Genomic DNA, 27,777 nt, shown 5'->3' with positions numbered 1-27,777 from the left:
AAAACTTTCTGTTAATAATTTAAAAAAAAAATGAGAACTGACCTATTAATACATACAATTTAACCCTTTAATAAATTTTCCAAGTTATTAAGTCTAACTTTTTAACATGAATAATTTTAATTTACTGTAGTTACTGCACAACATTACTACATTAAAAATGACTGGAAATGAAGCAACTCTATTTCACAAATTTGCCACCAATTTCAATACTTATGCAAGCCTTTTACTATATTGTGAATGACACAAAGCTATTCTGAGATCATCTGCTTATGATTCAATAAAACACAGCATTACAAATTATTATTAGTATGTAATGTTGCCAAAAAAATGATTGTCCAAAATCCCAAAAACACACACAACTTTAATAGATGAATTTAATTTCCAACTCAAATTAAAACTTTTTAATAAAATTTAGGAATTAACAAAAACATTACAATCATAATTCTTTTAAAACTAAATTAGTATAGTATTATAAATCATACTAAAGCAACATTAACAAAACCAACAGGAATTTGATTAATATTTTAATTAAAGTAAAAATGTTTTTTTCTGAAAACACTGTTTTACAAGGACTACAAATCATAAAGCACGAATACTATTAACATAATACATGTTACAGGACCACATAAAGTTGCCAGACGTGGTATAAAATTTTATAAAATAACAATAACCAAAAAGTATTTAATAATAATTATAATAATGTTAATTTTTTGTAAGAATTTTGTTTCTAAAAAAACTCAGCTTACTTTGATTTTGCTGGAGGTTTCAATTTTTCAATCAGGCCTGCACTTTTTTCCATTTCCCTCGTTGCATTCTCCAGTTGGTCCCTCAACAGGTCAATCTGATCTTCTCTCTTCTGCAGGGCCTGCACACATGAACACACATTTACAAAATGCACAAACTTAACAAAAAAAAAAAACATTCTAATATTTAAATGCTACCAGTTAATAATAATGTGTATTTTGCATGAATAATCTTTTGGATTAATTTCTAATTAAAAAAAATCCCACAATGGCACATTTGTAATAAAATTTTTTATTTACCATATTTACTTGAATATACGCTGAAGATTTTTATTAAAACTGTTGAACTAAAATTGGGGGTCGCATAATAACCCCAAACTTGTATCTTGCCATTGGGAACAGCTTAGTTGTAAAACTACAGGAACTGCCTCTTAAATGTGTCACTTATGTCACTTTAGTCAACTGCCAATTACTTACTGCCTTCTGAATCTCCGCTTACTTTAAAAACTACAGTCTTTGCCCGTAAACTGCATCACTCATGCCACTTTATCCCAGACTTCCTGAACCTCTGCACAGGCATGCCAGATGAGAGATGCAGAATGAGGGAGAGAGTGCAAATGGAGTTTGTCACTGGGTTCCTTTCACTTCTCTTCACTGGGGCTGCTGGCGAAGGCACCCCCTCCCCCTTGTCCCTCACCCTCCCAGACAACACTGCACTCTTTGCTTTCTGAACGGCGTCATTTGAAATATAGTCAGAAAACTGTAATTCACTCTACTGACAAAAGTGGCACCAGAAATGGAAAAAAAATCACTAATTCAAATAATTTTCAAGTGCTATCTACTTGAATTGCGATTTCCAGTCTTTTTCATAAACTCATAAATCAAAAAGTTTAGGGTTGAATTAAATCCGAAGTCACGTTACTTTCAGATAAATACGGTAGGTCACATCTAATATTTCTTACTAGCAGCATCCTTACAAGGCTTTACTACCATCCATAAAGTTTGATGGTGACACAGAAACTGTGTAAGTTGCTGCCCTTATGCATCATACCCTCTAACCACGCTAATAGGTGCTACGTTTAAATATTTAAAAAAATCTTGGACACAAACACTATTGCTGGTTACACTGCATGTCATAAGAATCATCAATAATTGACCAAAAAAATAAAAAAATTAATATCCAAAAAAAGAAAAAAAAGGCCAAAATAAGCCAATTAAATGTTTCCTGTGTGTTTGCATGTTCATCCTTTTCGTACATTATTGAAGTTTTTTTATGATATAAAGTGTAACTAGCAATGATGTATGTCCAAAAAAAAAAAATTTAAATGTATCTTTCTATGACAAGAATCAATCAAAGAATGTTTAAAATATTTACATAGTATGTTACAAGCTAACCTGAACACTTATTCTTGCCAAGTCCTTTCTTTCTGTCAATAAGGCATTGCAGTATGAGTATATCTATCTTTGTATGTTGTCCTTTGAAACAGGTTTAAGATAAGTTGAGTATCAGTTGAATTTTGTGGATTTGTTGACACGAATGGTTGTCAGAAGTTGATTACAAAATATTCAAATTAGCCGGAATGCAATTTACGAACACAACACAACCATGCCTCCCTCCTTCCTTCACAAATTTTACAAACCCAGCCACCTTCTCCCTTATCAAGCAATAGATGTATATGTACCCAGTAACACTGGGTAATGAGCAGATTTTTGTAAATCTTTTTACAATAAAAGCAAGATAGTAAAACGTATTTTTTTTAGCTTACAGCCAACTTTTTTTGTTTAAACATATTTTAATTTAAATGTGATTCACTTGAAACTTTTATAAAACTGAAATTTCCCTGTGGCGTGCAGTTTATTACGATTAAGTTAGAGAATAGAATATGTTTTGGTTTTCATTTTTTAAAGTGTTTATTATTAATTAAGTTTACATAATTATAAACATTTCAATCTCAGTGTAATAAATAATTGCCAGTAGTTACAGTTAGAAAAAAGAGAACACACATTATTTTTGAATTAATCAGTTATTTTTAATTATTCTGTGCTTAATATTCAGAATCGGATTCATATTTCAAATATTGCCAGGGATTCGAATAGGATTCGAACCGAACTGAAAATCAAGGATTCGCACATCCCTATATATTTGTATTAATAATCTTTGTAAAACTCTCTGGTATTGCTTTAAAACAATGACACAAAATAATTTATTGAAAATAGCTGAAAGTCAATTTTAGAATATTGAGAAAAGAACAGAAGGAAATTACATTCTGTTTAAAACCAGCTGAACTGATGTTTAATTTTTAAAACTGATAATTCTGATATTGATACTTGATTTATTGAGGCAAACTGTTATTTTAATTAAATAATAAAAGAAAGCAAATTAATACTCAAGAATTGAAGAAGGTTTCATTTGGCGAAGCCATTGTAAAAGGAAGATGATTTCACTTATACCTTGAACACAAAGTTTTGCCAAATAATTGAAAAGAAAATCGACAAAAAAATTTAGACGACGATCCGACATAGTTGAAGCCATCAATTTCGGAAGAAAGGTATTTTCAGGACAAACATACTGTGTATCCAAGAAAGGTGTTCCCAGTACGAAGACATCGATTTCTGAAGAGAGGCGTTCCAAGGACGAAGCCACCGATTCCCGGAAAATATGTTCCCAGGACGAAGCCAACGATTTCCGAATATATTAGGTATCTCAGGATGGAGATGTAAAAATATAAAAATAACTATTCTAAATAGTTCATAGCACTCCGAACTACTACCAGGTTGGTTGTATCGTTCTTCGATCACACCTAACTAAATTCAAGACACATTAAAATTATTTTATCCAATACCAGACTTAAAATATAATCATAAAGTTGAACAGAGTGATAATTAACAGAATTATGATCTATAACATGGAACTCTGATTGTGTACCCAACAAAGACCTGCTCTACTGATTTAGCAAGTTGGCATACAAAAAAAAAATTGTTAAATTTGTGATTTCAATTTTAGAGATACTTAACAAATATTGATATTGTCAGTATACTAAATGTATTATAATTTGAATTCAGAACTGAAACGATATGAATTAAATTTCACTTAATTATACAAATATTGTGTTACTCATATTTCAAGTAACTCAAACAATTAACAGGTGCCCATTAACTTAACTTACCTTGTATAATCTATTTTTTATTGGTTTCATTTCATTCAATCTATATAATAGGTCTAAGTATTCGAGTTAACCATATATCAATACTAAATACCAATTTTAATAAAGTTTTTGTAAAGGAGAACCCGATACCGTGCATGAAAACGCTATCTTGGAGCTTCTCACATACCTGCATGAGTAAGGCCACTTTGCTACGTTCTGCATCAATCTGCGTACTTGGAGCCTGCGAAGCCACTAACGAGAGGCGAGATTGGAGCTCTTCTATCATTGCATCCTTCTCTTCCAGCACCCTCTGAAAAAGTATTCATATACTTAATTTTAATCTTTTAACAAAATTTATATATATACACATGTAACAAACATATTATAAAGATAGCTATGGTTGTCTCAGTGACCACTTGTTATAATTTCAATGTTGAGATTTTAGTTTGAACCAAAGTCTGGAAAGGCTGAGTGTATTTTCTTTTTAATTGAGAATGGAGTAAAAAAAATGCTGAATTTGACTTTTTCTTAGGTTTTTTTTATAATTTCTCATACATAATCATTGCACCAATTATTTAAACATCAATTCATCTCACATCATTCATTAAGGAAATTGCATTATAAAATCCCTTAAAGAAAATAGCTGTAATCATTTCGCAATTTTAACATTCAATTTGGAAGATTAACTGACATAATTTTTGCTTTTAAAGACAAGATTGATCTGTAAAATCCACAAACCCAATGTCTCAAACTGATAAAGAGGACAAAAAATGCAGACACTCAGTACAGTATTCCTCACCATTGGAAGGAATGTTTTTATTTATTAAAAAAATTCTAGTAACTGAAGTTGCTCGGTTGGACACCTTCTCTTAAAAGGCATAACTTAAGGCCCAAAACACATGGGTCACTTTATTGTACAAGAAAGTACACACCACCTTGTACACTTAGTAGCCAACTTGTGTCGTGTGAATGGTCACCGATTATGCTAGCAACCAGTACACCAGGACTTGTAAAACAGGTAGTGCGATATAGTGATGGTTCTATTTTCCACTATCTTATACAAGTCTAGTCCTAAAGTAAACCAACAAAAAATTATTCACAGTCACATTACAAAATATTTCACGTTTGTTCGTACTGTGTATTAATTCCTGCCCATTTTATGTGTTTACATGTATAAATAAACACATTTTAGTACAAATTTGTAAAACCAAGCAAAAATAAAGAACACAAGAAAGAAACCAGTGTTTAATGGGCTTATCCATACATAGTCAAAAAAAAATACAAAATAAATAAGTATGTAATCAATCTCATTCTGTTATGTGAGAAATGAAATATATTACCTAAAACAAACCCCTTGAAGATGTGCACCATTGACATGACAGGTACGGAGTGAGGGGGAGAGAGGGGGGGAATGTCGACAACAAAAGCATTAATCAGGCAGATGGGAGCACATAAAGACTACACTAGTTCTAGAACACTTTGGTCGCACATTTTAATAGGTGTATAATTTTTTTTAAATTGTGGCTTACCAGCTCAGAGTAACAAACCTAAAATACTACATTTTACAGCACAGAGATTGCAAACACATTTTAAAAACTTTTCCACAATTATTTTATTTGTAATAAGATTTTCATTCTTTGTGCATATTTTTTGACAGTTTCTGGCTAATTATAATAACTAACTGTTGTAAAAGTAGCAGTTTGTAGAAATTTTTTCCACCAACTCTAGAAATTTTTATGAGAAAAGTATATTTAGTTCATCATTGATAACTACAATGTGTGGCTATTAAATAACCGGACTGATGCTGCTTCCAGCAAACTGCGAGTGTGCCACAACATGTTTGAACATAAGTGTGTCTGATGGTCCTTCCCCCACCCTGAGCTAGCTAGACAAGCCAGCAGGTCGCTCAGTTTGACTGTAACAGTTGATTGAATTAGTCTACACACTAGTCACGCGTCGGAAAAATGCCAAGTGGTCAGACGGAGCAATGGGTTAACCTCAAGTTTCTTATTAAACTACAGAAAACTGCCACAGAAGCTTATGTAATGTTGAAAGAAGTCTACGGGAATGAATGTTTATCCCGAACACAAGTTTTTGAGTGGTTTAAACAGTTTAAAGAAGGGCGTGAAATGACAGAAGACGATTGGCGCCCAGGATGGCCCTAAATATCAAAAACGGACGAAAACATCAATAATTGGTAAATTAATCCGCGCTGATCATTGTCTGAGCATCCGAGGGCTTCCTGAAATGACAGGAATCGACAAAGAAAGCGTTCGACAGGTTTTGCATGAATCATTTAGCATGCGGAAGGTTTGCGCAAAAATGGTGCCGAAACTCCTCACTCCCGAGCAAAAGGAATCAAGACAGAACATTTGTACTGACATCCTAAACAACATCGCCACTAATCCAGATTTGTTAGACAAGGTGATAACTTGTGATGAATCATGGTTATTTACTTACGATCCCGAAACAAAGAGGCAATCCATGCATTGGAACAGCCCAAGCTAGCCAAGGAAAAAAAAAAGCCAGGATGAGCAAATCCAAATCTAAAGGCAATGATTATTGTCTTTTTCGACATTCATGGCATTGTCTACGTTCACTGGGTACCCGAGGGTCAGACGGTCAATCAACAGTTGTACATCGAGGTTCTGACGGCCCTACAAGTGCGTGTGAGAAGACGGAATACCCGATTTGTGGAAGACCAAGTCCTGGATCCTTCACCAAGACAATGCACCCGCCCATTCTGCCTTGTCTGTGAAAGCGTTCCTCGCAAAATACGGCATCGCCGTGTTAGAACATCCACCGTACTCGCCCGACCTTGCCCCCTGTGACTTTTTTCTATTTCCCAAGGTCAAGTCGACACTGAAGGAGACAAAATTTGAAATTGTGGAAGCGGTTAAAGTAAAAGCGACGGAGATTCTCAACCAGCTGGCAGAAGAAGACTTCCAGCACTGCTGTCAACAATGGAAACGTCATATGGAGCGGTGTAAGGATCGCCAATGGGAGTACATTGAAGGCTATAAAACTTCTGCTGTAATTGGTGACGAATAAAAAGTGTCATGACTTCAGTCCAGTCATTTAATAGCCTTACTTCGTGTATCACAGAGGCAGTATGTACAAACATTTTGCTAAAAAATAATGAATATCTTTTAAATACTAATAATACCTTCCATTCTTGAACTCTTGCATCAAGAGCCTCACTGAAGTGGTCGAGATGGGTATCTCTTAGCAGCTTCTGTTCGACTAGCTCCTTCACCTGGGTCCTGAGAGCCAGTATCTCTTCCGAGCTCTCTGTAAGCTTCTCTTCAGATCAAACAACAAACACAAATCAAAACAATAGACATAAATAGGTATTAGAATATTAGAATTTGTACTTAAAAAGTAGGAGTTCTTAGTTATATTACTGTTAGATTACACAATGTATCAACCTCTTGTTTTAGAGTTATGAACATGTGAAATAAATTTTATTACAAGGAAAATCTTATATACCATTTGAGTTTTGTTATTAACATAAATGACGATGGTCACATACACATCTTCTGCCATAAAAGGTTAGTATGAAATTTGTGGAGATTTTTTTTTAAATTTCAGATGTGTATATGAATCTAAAACACTTCAATACTTGTTCCCGATGTTACGGCAGAAGGGTGGTCAGTCATTAATGAAGGAAGAATTGGTATACACAAGTATCCTTTAGATGCCTTTAAGCAAGCAGTGAGAATAAAAAAAAATGCACTCGATATTATTTAGGCCAAAATTCACATTCAAATGCACACAGATGGCAGGTACCGTACCTTCCTTCTCCTGGCACGTCAGCTTCAAGCTGGCCAGCTCCCCGGCCACTTCTGTCATCTGTCTCGCGGCTTCCGACAGCTCGTCCCGCAAGCTGACGAGCTTCTCCCGCAACGCCTCGTTCTCCCCTTCCACTTTCTGCCGACAAACAGTACCTTCTCTTTGAGGCTCGGTTTCATACACCGTGTCTCTGTCATTCAATAATCATGACATTTCTTCGGTTTAAGATCGATTCGTGAAGATTTATCTCTAACGATAGCTCATTTGAATTTGTTGTTTGGTTACAAATTAAGCCAACTTTGTTTGCGAGCTGAAAAATTTCATGCAATTGACAAATATTACTGTCTTTTAGAAAGCACTTAGTAAATTAGCAGTGACAGAATTTGTCAAGAAAGCATAAAATGCAAGAGAGCTATAATGATAAATTTACATGAATAGTTATGACAATAGTAATGAAAAGAAATGAAAAGAAATTAAAAGGGCGGTCGTGGTAGTCGTTGCTTAGGCAGAGTAGACAATGGTCTCTTGGCCATTGGTACCGTGCATCGTAAGCCATCACAAGATTTAATCGACAAATATTTTTTTTTTATATTGTGCCTAAGTAATGAACTGAGGTGGATGTACAGTTTGAGTTGTTGTTTGTCTATGAGTTTTTTCGTCATGTACTTGTTTTCGTGATCGGTAGATGAGGGCCTTTGTGATTTGTGAATTTTTTGTGAAGGACATTAAAAACCAGTAATGAATGTCCAAGAGACTTTCATAAATCAATCACCGACAGCAACATTTTTCTGGAACTTAAATAATATTTAAAAATTCAATCCAATTATCTTCAAGTGTTTCATTATGTGCAATCTAAACAAATTTTGAGCTAGACGGATGTCTAGATTGTCACAACACAAGAGTTTAGCGTTACTGTCTGTTTTCATTTCAGTACAATGTTTCCTTTTTCCTAGTGGATTACATTTCCCATTTGGTATTTCCGTTAAAACTTCTCCAGCATTGCTGTGCTCCCAAATGTGCCAGATTAAAGACTTTTTCACTGTAACAGAAAATGCAAGAAATCAAAACTCACTTCCACGTCGTTCAAGAGCTGAGAGATGTGCTTGTTCTTGTGACGTATTGACTCGACCAGTTCGCGGTGCTTCTCTGCCGTCAGTTCTGGCGAGTCCTGCCGCAGCGTCGCTTCAAACTGCTCGCTGATCTCGTTCTGGACCGCAGACAGCTCGCGGCGAAGCTCCACCTTCTCTTGTTCCAGGGTCACCACTTGGCTGGCGTACTGGAAACCAAACAACAACCGGTAGCATCAAGCAGTGATAAGTAAGCATAACAGGAAAACAGCATAGTTATTGTAACGAGAGTAGGTTCTATCATGGACTTATTTTAAAACAACTTCTTTTTTTTCTGCTTGGTTTTGTGTTATTTATTTATTTGCATTTGTGACATGCCCACCGACAGCTATGACACTTTTATGGTGGGCATGGAAAAAAACAAACTAAAATAAAAAATACAGAAAACAAAATAAATCTTATAACAACACAGAAACACAAATACATACACAAGACAAAAACAGATACATATAAATAAGAGCAAATACAATAATAACAAGGTCATTAACCAAAATGAAAAACAAAAATAAACATAATTAAAACATAAATTCATAATAACAAAAGTTATATACTGACATAAATAGAGCAAACAGAGGGGAAAAAATTTATGATCAAGCATATAATATACATCACTACGATTTTATAAAAATGCAGTAAAAGTGAGAGCAGAAGAAACAATGTGTATTTATTGTTGGGCAAATGCTACAATTTTTTTGAGATTTTTTTTATTACTAGAGAGAAGGGATGAAACTCTCATATTTTTTATTGAAATTTTTTATAAGTCTATACATAAGATTGTTATGTTTACTTAATGTATAAAGTAATGGAGGCCTCCGACTATTGAAAGTTGGAATTTTTATGCCAACAGTTTAATTTATAATTGTAACAGTTACGAATAAATATAGCATCTACTATATCTCTTCTTGTTTTAAGAGAACCCAGACAATAATTTGTGTCGAAACAGTCATACCACATTGCATTTTGAGATTTATAAATTAAGAAAATTTAATTGGCACTTGTTTTGATTTTTTTTATATCAATATTGTTAATACTGTTCCATATTATAGATCCATATTCTAGTTTTGATATAATTAGAACTATATAGAGATATATAGCGGAATTAACATTAATAGCTTTGAAAGTAATATACTTAATTAGTCCGAGTATTCTATTTGAATTACATATAAAGGATTCATTGTGAAAATGAAAAAGTAACTTGGAATAAAGTAAAATACCTACATCTTTTACATAATGAGATATTGTAATAGGAGGATTATCAATATTGAATTAAAAAGTAATAGGATGGAGTTTTCTTGAGAACTTAATGATAGTAGTTTCGTCTTTATTAATTTTAACCAAGTTGAAATCGCAACAATTAAAGAGATGTCTCTCTGAAGCGAGTTAAGAGTCATGGAGAGGTGGAATTTTTTTGTATATTTTTAAATCATCTGCAAAAAATGTGCCAGTAGAGTGGTTAAGAACTGTTACTATATCATCGATGAAGACATTGAAAAGTAGAGAAGAAAGGGTACCGCCTTGAGGGACCCCAAAACTTACAAAATGTAAAATTGAGTTAACATGGGTTACTGAAACAAAGAAGTATCTTTCATTTAGATAGCTCGAGAACCATTCAATATATTTGTCACTTAAACTAAAATTAGCTTATTTATTTATTAAAATTTGGTGATTAACTGTATCAAAAGCCTTAGCTAAATCAAAATAAGAAATGTCTACTTCACTACGTATTATTACTACAGAATAAATAGGGTTTAGAAACAAAATTAAATTGGTGGGTGTGGTTTTACCAGTTCTAAGTGAGATGGTTTTTAAGGTTAAATTCAAAATTTTTAAATATTTTATTAAAGACTTTAGCAAATCCATTCAAAAGTAAAATGGGCCTATAATTTGAAACATTTAGCATACTACCTTTTTTTATGTATGGGAATGACCTTAGCAATCTTCCATTTGCCGTGGTAGATGCCACTATCAATACTTTTATTAAAAATATACTGTGAAAGAGGAATTAGGGGGTGTAAGCAGTCTTTTAAAATGAAATATGGAAAGCGTCAGGACCTGTTGATAGGGTTGACTTAGGGTTTCAATAACCCACAGAACCAGACTGTCTGTAATATTCGGCATAAGAACAGAAAAATTAGTGCATATAGAAACTGGAGGATTATTTTTAGGTGTGGAGGTTACAAAAACACTAGTTAGCAATAATAACCAAGATGTGATTTTTGTTAATAGCCATTTCTCATAATGTGTACATAGTTCCAGAATTTTTTGGGATTGTTATATTCTGTTATTAATATTGAGGAGCCAAAATTTTTTTATCTCTGGCATTAGAAACTTAGATTATTTTCAATAGTAAAAAAATAAAAATAAAAATTAAAAATTAAATTGGTTCATGTATTGTGTTTATTTCATTTATGGTAAATGTTTTTTCATTATTATTTTAAGGCCTGAATAAGTTGTTTTAGAGAACCAGTGAGGATATTTTGATGATTTCACAGACTTTGGTATAAGTTGTTTATATATTTGTTCACATTGGAAGTTAAATAATTTACCATAATATTTACATCAGACAAATTGTAGACGGCAGACCAATCATGATCAACAAGAGCATTATAAAGGCCAAGGTAATCGCCAAATTTGTAGTTTGTGAACACTGAAAGGGCATTTCCGTTCTTAGTCCCTATGTTCAGTTTTATGATAACCTCAATGGCAGGATGAGGTAGGTCTTCCTTCACTAACGGATCAAGAGCTTTAAGCTACGGCCACACAGAGCGCTATGCTCGCTATGTTCGCGATGTTCGCTACGCGATCACAATATAGCCAGCTGCATCTCAGGTGCCACTGGCCACACAAAACTGTGTTCGCTATGTTCGCTATGTGCGCTATGTTGGCAACGTCGCCAGGTGTTTGGTTCTTGGCTATTTTTCTAAAACGTCGCTGACTTCGCGCATGCGCAGATAAACAAAAACATCTGTTTTCGTGCGGAATTGTGCTGTAGGTACCCACTTCAGTGTTTACATTATTAGTATAATGTCAACGGAAAATTTTATTGAAGAAGTAAGAAAATATCCATGTTTATGGAACAAATCAATAGAAGATTATAGAAAGCAGGACATGCGTGATAATGCCTGGGATTTTATTTCCAAAGAGGTTAATAAACCAAGTTAGGTGTAATTGCAATTTATTAGTTATTCAGTTAATGATCAGATTAAATTTCTGCTCCAATGCTTTTCCTGTAATTTAAATTCTTCTTCTCAATTTTATTCTTGATTAGCAATAATATGCTATTAAACTGAGTTGTATTTATTCTAAAGTATTCAATAAATTTGGCCTCGTCCGCACGCAACTGCTTCATTAAATGATGAAATACACGAAATTCATTTCTTTTGAGATTCACTTCATGAACCCATTTCTTTTTTTCATTTGCATACTGTGAGAGCCAACAGAATATCATCCTCGTCGGAATCATCACTCAAATCCCACGGCATGCGCCTCGCCGACATCACAAACTACACTATTCTATGTGGCCACCTCGCGCAGCAAACATAGCGAACATAGCGAACATCGCGAACATAGCGAACATAGTGTAGCTTTCTGTGTGGCCGAAGCTTTACTGACCAAACAGTGATCCAAATTAGTAAAACAAAGATCCAATAACCGATTGGTAGGTTGAGAGTAGTTAAATAGTGTTAAAACCATATCTGATATAAAATTTATCAGTGCCTGGGTTTTACATTTAATACTAGAAAGTAAAATATTCAGAGTGTGCAGTCAACACCTGAGACATTGAAGTCACCAACTAATAGTAGATTGTCTTGAGAATTCACTATTTTATCTTCAAGATCTTCAAAGTACAATGCATATGATGAAGGTGTTGAGGAAGAATGTAGATGTTAAAGTGTGTTAGAATTTTAGTTTGAGAGATTTAAATTTTTACCCAGACTGCTTCCATTCCTGGTTGTCAAATTCTTGTGTTCGCAATGCAGATCTAAATGTATGTTTTTTGATGGGTATTAATATCCCACCACCTCTTTCCATCATAGTTAGAGATGGGTCCCGGTCAACTCTAAAAATAGTGTAGTTATCATTGAAATAGTGGGAATCTATACTAGAGTTATTAAACCACGTTTCAGTAAGACGTGTTAAATAGTGGTCTGTATGTAAAATTTAATAAAAAAATTGAACTGATTTTGTTCCTAAACCTCTTACGTTTTGATAATAAATACTTACTCACAGGCGTTAGACATTCAGTAAGACAGATAATAGATTAAGGTGCTCCTCCAGGCACGGTGTTGGAAGAATGGTCATTTATATCATGAAAAGACTTTACGTAGTTGATGCTGATTCTTGATCTGGAAGACTGGATAGGTATGCTGTTTCTTGAAATTTTATCAGTATGAAGTTTACTGTAGAATGAACCGATAAGGCAGCCATTAGGCCAGAACACAGTGTATGAATCCTTTCAAAGTCGTCTTCTAGAACTGTGATGTGGAAAGGTGCATATGTATTATATTTGATGTTAGTTTGACAACTTGCACTTGGGAGAGATTTCATTCATTGGGTCATTCCATGTCAAATCAACACACCCATTTTACATGACCACTTTGGAATCTCCTCAAATTTTGTATAGTGGTAGTAGGTACTAAAAATAAGAAAAATATTTAATTTTAATTTTTTATCTCAAACGGTTTCCAAAATACAGCTATGTAAAGTTTTCAAAAAAGCGCCCAAAAACTCTGGACGAGCGTTTTTCAAATTGCTCTAGAACCTGTTCTAATTAAGCTAGAAAGGTGGGAGTGGTGTCATTTTACTCCATTTTTTATGGGCTTTCTTTTGACATATAACACACCATAGGTTGTAATAAAGTTTTTTTTTCTAAACTCAAAATCAAAATTTTGATTTTGAATATATCAAAAAGTGCGTCCCAAAAAATTTTCAAAAAATTCCTACAAGTAGGCTATATTAATGGTAAGCATAAGTTAAAATTTCAAAATGGGCAGATTATGGCTTCATGGTTAAATATTATCTGCAAAAAGGTGAGATTTTGGGAATTTTAATTTGGTAAAGATATTTTACTATGTTCTATTTTAACAACATCAGTAATGCTAATAATTTTACTATCTATAATAAATCTACACAAACATAGGTGTTGGTAGTTATGGCTATGGTTATGGTTATAATAAAACGTTTCAGAAGTTTTCTTTCACTTTGCACAGTTTGCAGTCTCTTCTTGAAAAATAACTACATGAAAACTGTAAACTGGAAACTAGAATTAGTTTAAAAATTAATAATCTTTGTTTACGCGGCAATGTAGCGATAATCGAGGGTCGCCATGATGGTATGGTCCAGTATGGTCGTATTTATCCCGACAACAACATCGTGTACCTTCGGGAAAGTTCGTATTGATATTAAATTATTATTGAGGTGACTGTTTATTAGTTAATGTCTTAAATAAGTGGATTTTAAAATATGTAGGTATCATTCAAGTAATTTTTAAAAAACAGTAAAGAATAAGCTAGAAAGTTTTAAGACTAACATTCAGACTGTAATCAATCTGCTCCAGCAGGCAGGAAGGAGAGGGCCTGAGGGGGGAGGGGGCAAGCTTTGCTGACAAGTTGAGACCTGCACCTCACAAGAATAGCTCACATAGCAGTTCGTCTGAGTCTGGTGCTCTTGTCAGTAGAATCAGTAGTTATGCTGAGAACAGTGATGTGATAAAGTATTAGTGAGTGTAACTACTAGCATTGAATATATATAACTTATAGAAGTCGCGAGGGGATAGGATTTATTATTCCAATTTTCGGATCCAAAACTGTGGTAGTTGTTAGCTCCGCCGCTAGACAGCTCTTCTTTCCACAAGAGGGTACTCGTAGTTACCAGCTTCCACGCCAGAGCGCTGTAGCGTCGCTTTTTTCAAGGTCATGCGCGTAATTTTCTGTCTCACTCTATCGAGAGGCGGTGCCTTTTGTTGAAATCCGAGCGCTTAGATACGGGCGGGCGCAACTGAATTGGAGGAGTACGACCACCGAAAAAAAAGTGCTGTTAAAAGATGCCAACATAAAAATTTAGGTTTTAATTATAAGAAAACTACAGAAATTTCTTAAACGTAATAACGTAAAAAAAAATACTGACATTCGTAGTTCAGAATTTATAAAATGTTGTGTTAACGGAGTGGCGCATTGAGTAAAATGGCAAAACATAATTTGGAATAATTCTTGACAACGTTGAATGATTTTGGTAGCTATGAAACAACTATGGCTGCGATGACTGTTGAAACGCGTGCACGTAATGTTATTAGTAACTGAAACTAATGGTATGATGTCATACTTTGTGGCTATGCAGTTTATAATTTTTTTAACATAAGATGAAGCATTTTTACATAATGTTTTGGTTGTTTCGTAATTCAAAATAAATAATCTTAAACGTTATATGGTGAATATTCCCAGTAACGAATGACCACTAAAAAAATCAATTTTGCCAACATAGATCTGAAAAGTTAACGATTTACTATGCTAAGTTGCTTATAAATAACGCACATTTCCCGGATCTCCAAAGAAAATAAGAGTTTTTGTTATAGCATTGAGTTGCCACTCTTTATATTCCTTGCTTTGAGGTTAGATACACAAGTTATGCTCGTAAAAACGATGCGCAAGTATTTTGAATACAAATATATTTTCTTTTAATAACCGAAAGGTAAATATTATTTCCATGAAATATAATACAATTATTTAAACACAGACAACATATAGGAGCTATTTTTTGTTTAATATTCCATCTGGCGTGATAAATATTATATTTTAAAAACAGTTTGTGGATTTTTAATATAAAATAAATATTTATTTATGACATCAATTTAAGTTGTTCAAAAAATTCGCTTTGGTATGAATTCAACCAAATTCATGTTATTCAGGGCAGAACATTAGAAACTACCAAAAAAGATTATCTACATTGCTGTTTTGTGTAAATCTGTGCACGGACTTAGTAAGTGATATATTTATAATTCCTCATTTTAGCAACCCATTTTAACACAAGAGAAAAAGGATTTTATACTAAAAATTATTATGTTAAACCATTAATTAGCAGGAAACATGTATGAATAATCTATTTAAATTTGCATTTGAACAGTGAATATTATTTTGCAATAATAAATATATTTTATCATCGTATATTTCGGATGAAAAGTTTGTATTTCCATCTAATCAGAAGAATTATGACACAGTTAATTAAATTGCTTTACAAGTTTTTATTCACATGAAAATCATTAAAAATTGGTTGGGAAGTTATATAAATACACAAAAACAAATCATTATACATACAATTTTATTATCTTAGTGGATTTAAATAAATGGTGTCCCAGTGACTACTGCGAAGAAAAAAATCTTGCGAAAGGTTTCCTCATAATTGAAATTCGTCAAAAAAAATCTATCTCTCATTTTTGGTGACATTTCTGACAAGTGGTACGATGAAATTTGAGACTGGCAAATGAATGTTGTGAAGCAATAAACAAAATATCACATTCGTGAACTACAAATGTAGGTATAGTTGTTTTTATTTTATAGTAAAAGTATATCTAATAACCCGTGACTTTGCTCACGTAATTTCCGGGTATTGCTGATATTCTACCATTTTAAGAAAAGTATGAATTAAATTCCCTAAGATTTTTGAAGAATTATACACAAAGAACTGTCAAGTATAGAACATATTTAATAAATAAAAATATTTTTACGACTTATTTTTAATTGGTTTAGCGTAAGCCTATTTTAACTTTTATTTAAAATTAAGTACCTACCTTATTTTCTATCTCCCGGTTTAGTGACTTTGAGAATATATATTTCCTTGATGAATTCTTAACTCTTTTCCATCTGACGAAGAAGCCAATTAAAATATAAACTAAGACTCGCGCACTTATTGTATGTTAAGACTGCCATCGTTTGAAATTACTGTAATTTTTTTAGTTATAGTTATGCTTAGGATAATAACATAATATGCCTTATTACGCATACATTTCAGTATTCATGAAACCAGTGCATTTTTATTTGAAATGTAGAGCAGTTACCAAATTTCTTATCTCGCATATTGATTTTTTGGTATGGCTAGTATTACTTAAACTAAATTTTTGAATTTTCACTGATGTACTCTTTTCCCTTTTCTATGTGATTTAGAAAATATAGCAATATACGTAAACCAATTAAACCAAAATCATCCTGAATTTTTATTACCGAAAAAAGTTAAATACAAAAAATTTTAATATGCGTATTTAATTATTTAATTTATATATATATCTTGCCAATACTGATTTAGTGGGATCCATTTTTTATTTTTAAAAATAATATCTACCCCTTTTACTACTTAATAGATAATGTTGAATAAGAGAAGGTTGTTTAAGGTATGTTGATTTTCCTTGCCAATATCTAAAAGTAAATTTGTACAAACGCGAAATATAATTTAAATAAGTATTTTACTTTTAAAATAAAACCATATTTTGAACGGAACACTGACTATTGGCCCAATACAAAGATTTAATAGCTAATTTTCACTTCACTCGGGTACAGAAGCCCATCATTCAGTGATTTCCGTGGCTAGCTTCTTTTGGGATTTCATCATTCTCAAACGACGGTAAAGGAAGCTCCTCTTCAAGGTCGCCTAACGATGCTGATAAGACCTGCCGGGTAATTTGAATCGGTCTTTGATTTGGGTGTCTGGGGGGGGGGGGGGGGTGAAGGATGATGTCACGACTGGGCTGGTTAACCTAGTTCTGCCAAATACCACCAGGGGCGTATACGGCCGATACCCAGCGATGAAAGCGATCGCAGCGACGGAGCTTGGAACTACAACAATTCTTCTGAGAAACTGGACAGAAAATTTAACCTGGGCTCGCGACTTCTATACATTATATATATTCAATGCTACTAGTAATGTGTGACAGTAGTGAGTACTAATGATAATACAGTTATGTAATGTACATTATACATGTCAATATTTTTATTCAATTAATTATTATTTAAAGACAATTTTTGTTGAAACTTGTAAATTGCAAAACGGTTTTAATCAATTTTAAATTTTAGACTTTAAAAAATGGAGAAAAAAGTTGTGTTTATTAGATTACAATGTTTTAATCCCTTAAAAAAAGAAAATCATACAGTCAGGGATAAAAAGACATTAAGAAATGTCACATCATGGATGTGCAGTTTATATCCTGAAATTCCAAAGGAAGCTAAAATTTGCAATAAATGTAGGAAAGAAATTACAGCTTTGAAGACAAACTTAAATGCCAATCAACCTGGCCCTTCAGCTAAGCCTTGCTTAATGGCATTGAATGATGAAATGTCCAGTTCGGATTCAGACAGGGACCCTAACTTTTCTATTTCGAAAATAATAGTAGATCAAATGAATACTTCTCTTTTGGAGCTAGAAGAGTCTCCTATTGACAAAAGGAAAATCCAATCCAAGCAGTATGCAACAACCAAAGCAAGAAAAATTCACTCTGCAATGAAACGAAAACTTTTTGTAGCAGCAGATCCATCATCGTCCAGTCAAGAGGACGATCTTGACCAATCAGTTTTACAAAACCTCAAAGATCAATTTTCCATTTCAAACAATCGTGTTAAGAAATTAATGATACTTACTTGCCTCCCAGAGGGTTGGGGGATAAGGAAGATTATGAGGGAATTTAATGCGCCAAACTATATGGTAAGACAAGAAAAAAAAATTTTAAAAGAGAAAGGTATATTAGAGACTCCCAATCCCAAGCCTGGTAAGACGCTCTCAGAAGATGTTGTAAATACTATTCATTCCTTTTATCTAAATGATGAAATCAGCAGAGCAATGCCCGGCATAAAAGATTGTGTATCAGTTGTTGAGGCAAATGGAAATAAAACCAAAATATCAAAACGTCTTATCTTGTGTAATCTGAAGGAAGCTTATACTCTGCTCAAGGAGAAATCCCCCCACATTAAAGTAGGATTCTCTAAATTTGCTGAACTAAGACCAAAACAATGTATTTTAGCAGGCAAAAGTGGCACGCATGCAGTGTGCGTATGTACTATCCACCATAATGTGAAGTTGATTATAGAAAATGCCCGATTAGGAACTCTAACTAATGGTGAATTGAAGTCGTACAAGCAGTGTATGGTCAAAATGCAATGCAATCCACCAGCAATAACATGTGTCATGGCTGAATGTGCCGATTGTCCTGGGGTTACACCTATACAAACAATTCTTGAAGATGCCTTTGAAGAAAATTTGATAGAAAATGTCACCTTTCGTCAATGGGTGTCTGTAGATCGTTGCACTCTTGAGACTTTAAACAAATCTTCAGAAGACTTTATCACTTTCTTTTTGGAAAAACTTTCACCTCTAATAAAACATGATTTTATTGCTAAAATGCAGTCTGCTTTCATCAATGATAAAAAAGAAAATTTAAATGAATCAGAGTTTGTGATAAACCTAGACTTTTCCGAAAACTACACAATTGTGGTACAAGACGAGGCTCAGAGCTACCACTGGGCTAATGAACATGTAACTCTTCACCCTTTTGTAATTTATTACAAAAGTAAAGACAAACTCAAACATGTCAGTTTTGTTGTGGTATCAGATTGCTTGGAGCACAATACCGTGTCTGTTTATACGTTTCAAAAGAAACTTATTGAATTCTTGACAAAACATTTCCAGGCATTACCAAAGAAGATTTTCTATTACTCTGACGGGTGTGCTGGGCAATATAAAAACAAAAAAAACTTCATAAACTTGTGCTACCATAAAGAGGATTTTGATGTTGAAGCTGAATGGCATTTCTCAGCTACGGCTCATGGAAAGGGCCCTTGTGATGGGATTGGTGGCACGGTCAAGAGACTAGCCGCTAAAGCTAGTCTACAGCGGCCATATGACAGTCAAATCCTGACAGCCATTCAACTTTATGAATGGGCAAAACAAAATATCAATGGAATACATTTTACCTTTTCAACCCAAGAAGATCATATTGAATCTGAAAAGTTTCTCGAGGAGCGTTTCAACCAGGCTATTACTATTAAGGGTACTCAAAAATTCCACTGTTTTATACCTGAACCATTGAGTCTCTCAAAACTAAGAGTTAAAGTTTTTTCGGAAAGTCAAACTGAAGACACTGTAGCTGTTCAAAAATCACCAGATAAATTGCAAATAAGTGATGTAAATGGCTACATAACGGCAGTGTATGATGAAAAGTGGTGGGTTGCTTATGTTTTGGAGAAGAAGGAAGAAGATGATGAATTAAAAGTAACATTTTTACACCCTCCTGGACCGGCAGCTTCATTTTCATATCCAAGGAAGCCTGATGTGTTGTGGATATCAGTAACGGACGTCCTCTGAAAAGTTGATCCTACAACTCCTACTGGAAGGATTTATACACTTACAGTTGAAGAGACACTAAAAATAACTCAGGCAATGTCAAGTAACAAGTGAATTTGTACTCAGTAAGTAAATGGAATGCCTATTTGTTCATGTACAAACAATTAATACTACCATACACTACATAAACCGTACTGATTTTAGAAATCAACTCTCATTTCAAATATTTTTTACCTATTGAACCCATTGCATGCCCATTTTGAAATTTTGACACATGCTTCCCATAAGTACAACCTACTTTTAAGAATTTTTTCAAAATTTTTTGGGACGCACTTTTTGTTTTATTCAAAATCAAAATTTTGATTTTAAGTTTAAAAAAAAATTTTTATGACAACCTATGGTGTGTTATATTTCATAAGAAAGCCCATTAAAAATGGAGTAAAATGACACCACTCCCACCTTTCTAGCTTAATTAGAACAGCTTCTAGAGCAATTTCAAAAACGCTCGTCCAGCGTTTTTGAGCGCTTTTTTGAAAACTTTACATAGCTGTATTTTGGAAACCGTTAGAGATAAAAAATTAAAATTTAATATTTTTCTTATTCTTAGTACATACTACCACTATACAAAATTTGAAGAAGTTCTAAAATGGTGAGGTAAAATTTTAATTCAAAGTGTGTTGATCTGACATGGAATGTCCCCATTACAATATAATCTACTATTTCTTTTTACCTGGTCTGTGGGGTCAAAACGAGTTACAAATAGAGCTTTAGTTCTTTTTAAAGACTGGTTTTGAGACTGTTTTTAATGAGGAGATATTTCTTATACCGACTTGCATTGATGTTTTCTTTTATTCATTAGAGGCACAGTCTTCCCTTCCCGACTCACTTTTTGCTTGAGCTTGTGTTTGTATTGAACATCGGTGAAGTCTCCTTTGTCATCAGTTCAGGGGCATAGCCAGGGGGGTGTTTTAGGGGTTCAACCCCCCTCCCCCCCTTAGCACCAAATCTTTAATTAATTTCTTATTCATCACTCAAACAAATTTCATATTAAAATTAATAAAATTTTTACCATTACAATATTTAAATTTAAGAACCGAAAACTGCTAAAATAGCACTATTTTACACCTTAAAATCCAAATTTACCCGGGGGAGGACCCCCCCCAACACCCTGCTTTAATATGGGGGGGGGGGGGGAGGCATGCTTCTTAACACCCCCCATACACAAATCCTGGCTACGCCACTGCATCAGTTTGTTTGTTTGTTCAGTAGGTTGTGCTGTTGCTGGTGGCACGAGAAAACCACTGTGTTGCATGTGGGTCAGCCGCGCTGTCGCCCGGCAGGACAACAGATGTTTCAACTTTCCTTGCCGTCTGTTCTCCAGTTGTTTGTTACTTGGTTATACAATTTTTTTTGATCAATTTGATTTTTTTAACCCTTGTTTCTTTGGTTCAGTTTGTGATTTACCCGCCTATTTTTATTTGGATGACTTCTTCTTTTAAGTTTGCAATTTCATTTCTGGAGTCATCTAATAGTGTCTTCAACACCTGGTTATCATTTCGGAGATCGTCTAATTTTCGTATTCATTATTTTTACAGGATCAAATAATACAATAATCTTACTCAATTCCATGGATATAGGTGACAAGGGTGCAGATACAGATGTAGTTAATTCATTTTGTTTCAATGAAATCTTGAGAGGAGAGTTCTTGTTTGAGATCAAATCAGCATCAGGCACAAGTTCAATTGATATCATGATTAGTAGACATTTCACACGCAGTTTTCGATGCTGTTTTCTATGTTGGAGATGTTGACATGTTTGAGTATAGTTTTTGATGATGTCAGATTCACTGATAGTTACATCACTATCGGGTAAAGTAAACCCCGAGAAATTGGACTGACCAAACAATGAGGAATTAATTGTGATTAATTGTGATTAATTGTGAATAATTCGCTGCATAAATAAGGGCAACAATGTTAACATGATGACTGCGGAGCATTCCCAACACACATCTAGGAAAATACGGACGTGATTCTACAGTGAATAGACCAATTTTTTATGATGGCAAAGTGAATAACGCACAATAACATACTCACAAAAAAAAACTCTTTGACTCTTACAAACATTGACTAGGGAATTTCAAAACTGATACCAAACATTTATGCATGAAAAGTAAATTATAACTTATTGCAAAATACAATCTAATATGATAGTTACAAGGAAAAAATCAGTATGGTGAAATAAATCATTTTTTTACAGTTTATAAAAATAACAACCAGACGTTTTATGTCGATAACATAACATCCTGCAGTACCAACACTAAAGTTAAGTACAAAGAAAATAAATTTATGTGGCTAAAGCTGAAAAGCAAGAATTCGGATACACAATACCGACAACTATGTAAAATATCGATGCTCTAAAAATTCTCAAGAAATTAAGAAAGTAACTATTTTAAAATTAAAATAATAATAATTTGTTGATAAACTGGTGTACAGCCAACTAACCTTCTCTACCTCTTGTTTTTCAGCCAGCAAGTTTTTCTCAACTGCCTTCATCTCAGATATCAACTCCTCGTTGTGCAACTGTGCACGCACCAACGCCTGTCGCAGTTCTTCCACATCCATGCTGGCAACTTAAACAAGAGATTGTATGTGTCACAGATATGAATCATGATTCCTACCACTCACCAAAAACTACACTGCCAGTATCAATAGGAAGGGAAGAAACTAAATTTGACATTTTGCGGCAACTAACATACCAACTGAAACAACTCCACATAACATATTTACACAAGCAAATCACAAAGCCAATTACGACTCTGTAATCAATTTACACCGTTACAGAACTGTTTCACAGAGTGAATTTTACAGTTTGTAACAAAAGAATCACTAATATATTTTTTTTTAATTAAAAAAACAAATACCTACCAAATTTGTTTGCGATTAGAAATATTTTAAAATTATACTATTTTATAGATATAATGCAATGTCACTACAAAATTTCATGTCATACTAAGACAAAACAGTGTATTATATAAAAAGATATAGGCTATAGGGTAAGATGGGGTAAATCCATGGACAATTTAGTTTTTTTTTAACTGTGCTCATACAACTGAAATTTATTCTAATATCAAAATTTTTAAAATATGAGAGTCCACTATGCACATGGATTTGAAATTTAAAAAAAAAGTTTTATTCACAATTTACCTCAAGTGGGGTAATTTGTAGGTAAGGTATGACTTCAAACCCTATTTTGATAGTAAGTTAAAGAGCTAGGGTGAATTGATGCTTCAATAACAACCAAAAACTTTATGTAACACATTTTCACTGAAAAAGTAGTTAAAGCAAACTGTTTGATAGAAATATAAAATTGTTTCAGAACTACAAAAAAAAACTTAATACTAACTTTAAGTTAGTTCTATTGTATTGTGGCTAAATGTGTAATCAAATATTGTTACATTTTAATCTAATATAAGTAACATAAAAATGTAACAATAAAATATTTAACTTTTACCTCTTATTTATGTCTAACATAGTGATATCAGATAACCCATAGTTTCTAAGATAATACCTCAATAAAACTTTCACAGGTGATACTTAACTTTTCACCAAGCAAGAACATGAGTGCATCAAGTGTGATTTGCAGTGGATTCCTGCTTGCTGATATTATTCACACCAAACTCCTACAGCGAATAGCCTCTAACGATTGCCGAATGTAGCATTCTACTCATTCGTTGTAAAAAGCCTAATTCATGCAGAATCATTCCTTACAAGCACTAGCCACTTCCTTCAAATTTACCACTGCACTTTCAGAAAACTCCGGCAGCCTAATTTCCAGCACTTAGACCGAAAACGCTTTTAAAATTTTGTCTCATAAAATTTAGAGGTAAACCACGCACCTAGCCACAAACTGTCACAACTGATACCAGCAAACATTCAGTTCATAGGTACCTTAAAGTAACATTACTATTTACCTAGAAACCAATCTCTACACCTAAAAGCTATTTTACAAAATACATGACTCTTGAGAATTCAACTATCTAGTCGCACGTCACTGTGCCAGAACTTGTCAGCTCAACTGATCTAGACTAGTGGGTAAATAGACCTGAGTGAAAGTTGTCAGCATTTTAAAGTTTGAATTAATCAATTACTGTTAGGCTTACCACTATAAGGTGATATGATGTCATGTTCTGCAAAGATTACTAATCCTCCAGTAAGAGCCATTCTATCAAGTAACTAAACTAACCCACACTGATTACGGATAAGTTCATTGTCAGCATTTCATAGCCCTGGCTTAGTAAATATGGCTGTATGGCTGTACGAAGCTTACCGACATCTGTGTGTTGTGCTCTGGTGGACTGATACTCAACCAACTGAGCTTGGAGGTCCTGTATCTCCTCAAGAAGAGCCCGGTGAGTTCCCGCTTCATCCTTACCATGCTGCGTAGCCAAATCATCTAACTCCGATATCAGCGATTCAACCTGTCGAATAAATTCATCTTATATGAGTGTGAAAACAGTGTCTGTAAATTACCAAAGTCATAGCTATCTAGATAATTTTCTGAATGTTTTAAAGTGCTGAAATAAAAAAAATTATAAAAAAGGGCTGCATCCATTCTTCCCCTTTAGAGGGAGAGCTAGAAAACGAAATACACCACCTTGGTTTTAACAGTTTATTTTAGACTATAACAATTATGTATATGGTTTAATTTTGAAAGTATGACTTCATTAAAAACACAATATCTAACTTAGCGTAATTCCTGGAGTTAGAAGTGAGTGCTGCTGCAAATAGTTTATTTTGTGAATTTAATGGCATTTAGTATTGAATTCATTTTGGGAATGACTACAACTGTGATAATACTATCAGACATTATGTTATGGTGTTTGAAAATCTCTTAATCAGATACATATCTGTATATCTGTAGGCCTGTGCGAAGCTTCGACTAAGTGAATCAACCGAAGCTCTTTTTAATATTCAATTTATCTTCGCCAGGAAATTCGCTATTCTTTTTATTTGAACCTTCAGTTGTGATGCAAAGCTACACATTTGTTTCAAATCTTAAAAAATTGTCAGCCTAAGATTCGTCATGAAAATATATATAGTTCTTTTTATTTATGTTTTCTTGTTTTGACTTGAATACAGTTGGTTACTTAAAAAAATCTAATGGCTGCACTCCGTTTGCTTTTATGAATGCTTAATATTAATATTATGCATAGTTATTTTATAATTTTTTATTGATTGATATTATACAAAGGGCCCAATCAGTTCAAACATTACAAATTTTTAATGATAATTTTTTTTGGTTTTGATCTTATATCTACCCACCTACCACAGATCAAATCGATCTTCACACCTACCAAATAAATTATGATACATTGATATATTTAAAGGCTGCATTGGCTATCTATGCCATTTCCATTTTTTGTTTTAATTGTGTTGTAGATCCTGTGGTTTTCCATGCATAACAATGTGTATATTATTGATTTGGATCTTTTAATTCAATGTAACATAAATAATAACTGAAAAAATTACATGATTCCCTATTGTGCATTCAAATCCAAGTGTCAATCCTAGACAGAGTTTTTTTATAGCAGTATGGAGGCTCGAAGCGCCGACTTGTTACATGTGATAACACGTCAGGTTACAAGTTATTATTTACATTACATTGCATTATGATATCCAAATCAAAAATATACACGTTCTTATGCATTAAATTTGTAAAATTAACCTGTACATTATAGATTCATAATGATTAAAAAATCATTGTAGGTATCGTATCATAATTGATTTTGTAGGCGTGTAGATCAATTTGGTAGGTGGTAGGTGGGAAGATAACAGATAAGTACCTTTTTTTTTACTTCAAACTGGTATTTTATAAAATAAGTGTAATGCAGTTTTACCAAGAACAATATTCACAATTTGATTCGACTTTGCGAATATTTTAAACATTTTTTTGATATTTGCTTCACATCAAAAAACTAGTATGTATTCGCACAGACCTAGACCTCTTAATGAAATCAAATTTTTAATACAACACATTAAAAAATTGTTACGTCATGAAAACTGTTGAAACAAATTTCAGTTCATTTCTCTCTCCTTTGATTTGGACAACTTAAGGAGCAAAAAGGTTGTCTGTGATATTCGGTCTCGCTGAGTCCTCTTTACCTGGTTGCCTTTGTACTTCAACAGTTCCTGTGCCACAGTGTACAGCAAACGAAGCTTTGGTTCGCCAACATCCGCTTCCGGCGTGTACCATATCAATGTATCATAGAAGTCGTCCTTTTCTTCTTCGGTGAGCTCTTCCAGGGAAATCGCAGACAATTTCTTCCAGTCAAGCTGCACCATTGCAAATCTAATAAAATGAAGGGGGGGAAAAAAAGCTGTATTAGGCACAGGAGCCAAGTCCATCCCAAAACACACACTTATGTAGCCTACATAATATATCAGAGTTATAAGTTAATGGAAACTTTTATTTTTATTTTTAAATGTTTTTAAGATATGACTAAATCAGATTTATTATTTTCTGTGTATGTACACAAGATCACTACTGATTTAATATTTAACCTTCCTCATCAATTGCTTCATATGTTAACTATATACCTAATAATAATGAAGTAATACATACATTACATGAAACCAAACAACAGTGTACACAATGTTTATTAGTAGAAATATGGTATTTCTAGGTGACTAACAAATTTTTTTTATAATATTGATGATTTTGATTAAAAAAATTATCACTAAATTACTGCCTCTAAAAAAATCTTATTAATAAAACAAACTAGAATAAACAACATTCTGTTTACTAAAATGATAAATAATTTTCTAACTCATTGATTGTGGTTTTGAGCTGCAGAATGACAAAACAAAATAACTTCTACTTTTAACAAACAACTTGTATCTCAAATGTCTGTGTGTGTGTGTCCGTGTGCGTGTGTGGCATTATAAGGTAGGAAATCTCGTATTTTAATTTTAGTTAAATACATAAATAATAACTGGATAAATAACATATTTATTCAAATGTATTAAATTGTACAAAGTATGATTTTTTCTTCTGCTGTAAAGGTTGTTTTTTCTGAGAGACAATGTTTTCAATCTAAAACAATAAAAAATTTTTTTAATAATATTAAAATAAATATGTTAAAAAGATCACCTATATCATAGTTAGTTACAAAAATGTATTAAATTTTTCCATTTAAATTCTTAGTTGAAAATTGAAAAAATAATATAAACATATTATTTATTTGTATCAAATTTAATCACAAAAATTGTTTTTAAATTAAAATTTGATAAAAGATCATTGAAAAAATAAACTTTAAAGACTGTGTTTGAAATTAATAAGACTGAAATAAATTAATATTTCAAATAATAAATTCTCTCATTTTCCCACAAGCAATGGACATTGCATGCACCCTACTCTAAAAGTTAAGCACTATTTGGTGTTTATTCCCTTTTTGAATTGATTATACTATGTACCCTATGCGAACATAAATTCATTTGAAAGATTTCTGCTAATTTAATTAATACAGTTTATAGTAAAACCTCTGGATTTACTACAAGAAGCTACTGAAAATGGATAATGCAGTTCTCACTAAATGTTTTTGTCACAATTAGTGTCAAAGTTATTATTTTCACATAATATGAGGACTTATGC

At 33.1% G+C, this 27,777-nt stretch overlaps 1 protein-coding gene across 5 annotated transcripts in view; it reads right to left on the bottom strand.

Moving 5' to 3' along the window:
* LOC134531780 (centrosomal protein of 290 kDa-like) overlaps positions 1 to 27,777 on the bottom strand; it is a 140,435-nt gene that overhangs the window by 97,333 nt on the left and 15,325 nt on the right. For all 5 annotated transcript variants that reach the window (XM_063367689.1, XM_063367687.1, XM_063367688.1 and 2 more), the window contains exons 3-10: positions 26,289 to 26,475; positions 24,454 to 24,604; positions 22,629 to 22,756; positions 8,754 to 8,957; positions 7,684 to 7,819; positions 7,056 to 7,192; positions 4,077 to 4,199; positions 747 to 865 (exon numbers count right to left, since the gene is read on the bottom strand). In XM_063367689.1, coding sequence (XP_063223759.1) covers positions 747 to 865; positions 4,077 to 4,199; positions 7,056 to 7,192; positions 7,684 to 7,819; positions 8,754 to 8,957; positions 22,629 to 22,756; positions 24,454 to 24,604; positions 26,289 to 26,468 — 1,178 coding nt within the window. In that variant the 5' untranslated portion in view covers positions 26,469 to 26,475. The remainder of the gene's footprint in view (positions 1 to 746; positions 866 to 4,076; positions 4,200 to 7,055; positions 7,193 to 7,683; positions 7,820 to 8,753; positions 8,958 to 22,628; positions 22,757 to 24,453; positions 24,605 to 26,288; positions 26,476 to 27,777) is intronic.

Source organism: Bacillus rossius, chromosome 5 (assembly GCF_032445375.1).
Source record: "Bacillus rossius redtenbacheri isolate Brsri chromosome 5, Brsri_v3, whole genome shotgun sequence".
Classification (NCBI taxonomy): Eukaryota; Metazoa; Arthropoda; class Insecta; order Phasmatodea; family Bacillidae; genus Bacillus; species Bacillus rossius.
This window is presented reverse-complemented; position numbering and strand designations above follow the sequence as displayed.